Source organism: Otolemur garnettii, unplaced genomic scaffold (assembly GCF_000181295.1).
Source record: "Otolemur garnettii isolate 467f Iridium unplaced genomic scaffold, OtoGar3 scaffold00005, whole genome shotgun sequence".
NCBI classification, from domain to species: domain Eukaryota; kingdom Metazoa; phylum Chordata; class Mammalia; order Primates; family Galagidae; genus Otolemur; species Otolemur garnettii.
In genome coordinates this window covers 43858943-43864796 of record NW_003852400.1, presented here as the reverse complement: position 1 = coordinate 43864796, position 5854 = coordinate 43858943, and the positions used below count along the sequence as shown (strand labels likewise).

The 5854-nt window shown below is 40.3% G+C and overlaps 1 protein-coding gene across 1 annotated transcript in view; it reads left to right on the top strand.

Moving 5' to 3' along the window:
* Positions 1–5854, top strand: part of ITGA2 (integrin subunit alpha 2) — a 98647-nt gene that overhangs the window by 75290 nt on the left and 17503 nt on the right. Inside the window, exons 18-21 of the mRNA XM_012811205.2 lie at positions 1038–1189; positions 3319–3429; positions 3965–4047; positions 4762–4903. Coding sequence (XP_012666659.1) covers positions 1038–1189; positions 3319–3429; positions 3965–4047; positions 4762–4903 — 488 coding nt within the window. The remainder of the gene's footprint in view (positions 1–1037; positions 1190–3318; positions 3430–3964; positions 4048–4761; positions 4904–5854) is intronic.

The following is a 5854-nucleotide window of genomic DNA, read 5'->3' as shown; positions in this document are numbered from 1 at the left end:
TAGATATTTTAAAGGTAACATGAAGGATTCCTGTTTTGGAAGCATATTCAACCTGTAAACTATTGAATATTATAAAATAAGATACAATAACCCCAAATAAGTTAGTTGAAGCTATGAATAGCACCAAATGTCCCCTTGCAATTTTGGACACGTGGCTAGTGGACTTTAGTTGAAGGTAGTGACTCTAAGAGTTTGGACATTCGCTACTGACTTTGGTTTATAACACATAATGATTCCTCATGGCTTAGTGTTACTATCTCTGTTATACGGACAAGGAAAAAGAGGTTCAGAGAGGTTAAATAACTTGTGAAAGTCACAGAGCTCATTAACTGTGGTATTAGGATTCAAACCACATCCGTCTGGTTCAAATCCAAGTACTTCAGTAATGCTGCATGCATTTCCCCATGTAAGCTTCTAGAAAATGCCAGGGACTGTACATGTCCCCTTAGAGTATATCCGTTAATTCTCACAATAACAGTTAATTCCTACAATGGCAGAGAAACAGAAAGAACATGGGCTCTTATTTTTAAAATTCCCAAATTTTATTTCTGAGCATGCCCTCCCTGTATGAACGTAAGTGACATTGACCTCTTTTATTCTACTTCATAATAAGATAACAATATCCCCTTCCCAGGTTTATGGCAACCCTCTGACAGCCCGTGAGATTGTGTTGGGTTGCAGGCAATCTGTAGCTGTCGGTTTCCTTTCTGTATCTCCAGGCTGTGGAAGATGAGAGGAATGTTTGAGGGAGTGAGTAATTTGCCCAAGTTCATCCACCACGTTTCCTGATGGCAAGTTCCATGTTCTTTCCACTGCCCCAAGCCACGTTTCTCTGAATCACGTTTCTGTATATCGACAGTCAACTAGATGATATCAGAGCTAGAATTACAAAGGCCAGGGTTCACTTTCCACCCCTGTAAAGACTTCCCACATTTTCTTAAAGTCAGGTACTTTGGTCCAGGAAGACACAGTATTGCGGGGATGCTTTTTCCTTCTAAGTTCAACTGTAATAACATTTCTTTATGGTCTTACTGTAGCCATCATGTGTAACATCACGCTGGATGCCGATGGATTTTCATCGAGAGTAACCTCCAGGGGGGTATTTAAGGAAAATAATGAGAGGTTCCTACAGAAGACCATGGTAGTAAATCAGGCACAGAGCTGCTCGGAGCACGTCATTCAGATACAGGTGAGGCCTCTGGCCGTCATCTCTTTTCACCTCGTTTCTTCTTAAAGTCTAATGAAAGGTGAAAGTCTAAACATATGCATTAGAAAGTGCTTGCCCTTCTAAGGAATGCCTTCCCTGTCTAATCCCATCAACGGGAGGCACATTCCCTTTTGCTAATTCTGATGATCACATTCTATTATTATGTACGTCAGTAGTGTTACATTTCATTTGGAATTGCAACTAAAAGGGCTGGAAATTAGATTCTGAAAGAAATCAAAGAAAAAGTTTGACAGAGAGAACTTTCCGTTGGCCCTCAATTTTATTTTGACATTTTCCTATCAGGGAAAAATGTCATGCACTTTTAAGCTGCTGAAAAAGATCAGCTCCACTGTGGTTTCCACTATTCAAGTTGACATAGATGAAGTATGGGGGGTTATGAGGTAAAAATTATTCACTCTAATCTGATGTCAGAATGACTGTCGTTCACATGAACTTTGAAAACCTCCCAAGTAGGAAAAATGCTTTTCAGGAGAAAACCTCCAGCAGGAAATTTATTTTATAAATGACATGGATATTTTCCCCCTTAGAAACCACAGAATAGTATTTAAAAAAAGAAATTTACTCAGGAAACCACTTTTAAAATGAGCTATTTAAGTACTTTCCTAGAATATGGTTCCCAGAGTGTAAGATGCAAAAGAACAGCCAAGAAAACTTTGATAGAGTCCATATTCAGGGTCCCCAACACCAGAAATCTCAGTTGGAGGGTTCAGGGAATATGCAGGTTTAAGGGGCACCCCGAGATTTCTGATGCAGATGGATAGGCAGAGATGAGACTTCAAAAAATGCTAAGAGTTGGAAAAACATAAACGTTAATAGTTAGATGAATTAAAAGCAATTTTTTAATTTTTTGTTGAATTTGAAGGTTGTTTGTAAAGACTTTTTGTAGTTAAGGTGCCAATTATAGATTCTTTACAGGGCAAAAAAGCTGGTTTCCGTACTCTCCCATCCTGTGCTAAGTGGTGGATCAAATAATCTATATTGGGGGAGTGAAGACAGCCAGGCTGTTTTTTGTTTAAAAAAGAAACAAAACTCCACTTTATTATTTGACATTAGTGCCAGTTAAAATCCATCCTATGTGTCAAGTCTGCAGCCAGTTCAAGAAACATCTCCTCTTGGTCAAAGAGCTGTCCTGTGGATGGGTCCCCAAAGGGCTCAACACTTTGGACAAAGTCCTGCCTCGGGATGCATTAAACAGTACTGAAAATACCACTTCTCAGGAAAAGGCAAATTAGAATTTTAAGGTTTATCATGTGTATATACGTGGTGCTTTCCTGACAAGAGCTGAGAAATGGTTTACAAGATGGCTGAAGGACTTTCTTAGCCCCGTTTCAGCAGTCTTCCATTTTCATTAGACAGAAAGCCTCAAAAAGTGGAAGGGCCCATGACGTCTAGAATGCAAATCCCCAATGCTTTATACTGGAGGCGAAGTGGAGGAGCGGTACTTGTAGGTCCAAAGGGCTGGATTTGATGACTCTCGAGTGATACATGCATCCTCTTGTATGGCAAAGGAATGATGCAGATCCGAACAGCTAGGGCCAGAATTCGGGGAGGTTAATTTAGGATGTGGAGATCACATTTATCAGATTTGGTGGAGCAGAATCAGCCTACGACCAAGGAAGGGGTCTATCACCTGATAGCCAGCCCAGGGCACCTTCCCTTCTACGTATAATTTTCTCTTCCAGAATTTGGCCAGAAGACCTAAGGACTCTTAAATCTTGGCAATAGGAATAGAGGGTGTGATGACAATCCAAGAGCTGGGTACGGACAGATGAGTCTTTTAAGCATTAAAACTGGAAATAACATCCAGACATTACATTTACTGCATATGAATAATGAGATTACTGATGAGCTGAACTAAGAATCCCTGTTTCAGATTTTTACTGGACTTAAGTTACCTACAGTTTCTTGCAATAGCGAGGCTAAAAACAATCAGGACAGAAGAGAAGAAGCAAGAATCTTGATCATTCAAAACAAGGATATTCGACATAATTGAGGGCTCTGTTCTTAATTATAAACACATTTGTGGTCATTTTATTGTTTTAAAACTACCATGCCCTAATAAATTTTTGTGTGTGCGTGTGTGTGTTTAGGAGCCCTCTGATGTTGTGAACCCTTTGGATCTGCGTGTGGATATCAGTCTGGAAAACCCCGGCACTAGCCCTGCCCTGGAAGCCTATTCCGAGACTGCCAAGGTCTTCAGTGTAAGCGCAGCCTACCTGCCCTTCCTGGATTTCAGCGGGCTATCCAAGTTTCACAGTCACTGTAGCAGTGTTTGAAAGATGCTTAGGACACAGCCTTCAAATTCTGAATTTTGTAAATACAACACAATTGCATATGTGTTCACTTCACTAGTGTTTTAGTTCCATGAAGGCAGGGATCTTTGTCTTTCTGGTTCACTGCTCTGTTTCCAGCCCCTAGAGCAGTGCCTGGCCCACTGGAGGTGTTCCAAAAATATTTGCTGAAGAAATAAATAAAAGTAAAGTGAACACTCTGTGCTCACTTAGAAGTTAAAATATTATCAATACCTGTGAAGCTGCGTGTTACTCCCCCCATCACATCCACTTTCATCTGCAAATCATGATCTTGAACTTGGTGCTTCTCAATGACTTTCCTTATGACGTTGCTCAATGTTGGCTGATTTTACGTTTTATGTGAATGGAATTTATACAATATGTTTCCTTCTCAAATTTACTTTTTCAACCCAAGAGCAAATGAATCTCTTTGCCTTTTTTGTAGATTCCTTTCCATAAAGACTGTGGTGAGGATGGACTTTGCGTCTCTGATCTAATCCTGAATGTCCAACAATTCCCAGCTGCTCAGTAAGTTTTATGTCAAAGCCCAGTGTAACAGGTGGAAATAAAAGTCACACTAGATTACTTTATTCAAAGAAATGTTTATGGGGCTCAGCGCCTGTGGCACAAGTGGCTAAGGCACCAGCCACATACACCTAGGTGGCAGGTTCGAATCCAGCCCAGGCCCACCAAACAACAATGATAGTTGCAACCAAAAAATAGCCAGGCGTTGTGGCGGGCGCCTGTGGTCCCAGCTACTTGGGAGGCTGAGGCAGGAGTTGGAGGCTTGAGCCCAGGAGTTGGAGGTTGCTGTGCTGTGAGCTGTGATGCCACAGCACTCTACCCAAGGGGACAGCTTGAGGCTCTGTCTCCAAAAAAAAAAAAAAAAGAAATGTTTATGGAGTCTCTTCCTACAAAAGAAACATTCATTCATAACTGGTAAAGACTTTTAAAAACTAAATTTTAATTTCCACCATCCACACAGGGGTAAAACAATAAGAAATATAAAATTGTCTTTATTCAAATGGTTTCTTTCTCTTGAATGGAATAGTAACAAAGAAGAAAACCCAATGGCGTTTACTTATTTAATGTCATTATCATTTGATAGATGGTTTATTATTAAGCAATTTTCTCAGTATTCCAAAGAAATCTGAAGAGTATATATTTTTTAGATGAGTAAAGTTCTTGAATACTGGCATTTTTAAACATCCTAATGACTTTCTTTTTTCTCCTTTTTAACAGAGAACAGCCCTTTATTGTCAGCAACCAAAACAAAAGGTTAACCTTCTTAGTGACACTGAAAAACAAGAGGGAAAGTGCATACAACACCAGGATTGTGGTTGAGTTTTCAGAAAACTTATTTTTCTCTTCGTCCTCCCTGCTGGTAGGTGATGACACCCTGCACTCAAACCTCTGCTGTGTTCCCTGCTTGTCGTCTGTCTTCTCCGCATCCTCTGTGTTATCTGGAGGGACACCTTCACTCTCGGCATGATCCATCCTCACTCTAGGGCTTCTGAATAGTTAAGCCGCATGAGAACATTGCCTGGCTCTGTTTCTAGGCCAGCTCTGCTTCACAGCTTGGGTCAGTTTTTCCTTTACCCTGAAACTTGGCAGCAGCAGCCAGACGCTCCTGTAACTCCTCTCGAGCCTTCTGTGAGATGAGGCCGCCACGGTCCACACAGATGCTGTGCACTTGCTCCGAGACGTTTGAGTTCCAAAGCTTCGTTGGAGCTTTGCAGCCACAGCTCTTGCTCCTGCCAAGATCATGCATTCCAGCACAGCCAGTTAATCATGTTGACTTGATCACTATTCCAGGAACACACTTGACCGTGAGGGCTCCCTGGTCCTTCCCCTACTGCCAAGCAATGAGGAAAAAGGAGAGGAGGAAAAGTTGAGATTTTCCAAACAAGTTGATTGATCAAATGATTAAACGGTGGTTTCATTTGGTCCAAAGTTAACATGTTAATATGAGCTTAATCAATCTAGAGTCCTAAACCTATCCTGACTTTGGCATTTAAATGTCCTGTGCCAAATGGCAACTACTTATTTTGAAGTGGAAAAGAAACTTGAAGAAACTAAAAAAGATACTTTCAATTATGGAAAATATAAATACTAATATGTGATTTTGTTTTCTTCTCTCAAAAATGTAAGTTTCAAAGATATTGAGAGAGAGGTATTCCCACAAAAGCATTTCTGAATATTGGATTAAAGTTCTTCATGTTGCTGAAATATAAAATCTATGATTTCCTTATGAGAAAAAAATCTAGTATTTATTCTCTTTTTTAGCCTGAGTTCAGATCCTGGTTATCTTTAGGGTTAGTAATGAAATCAGGAT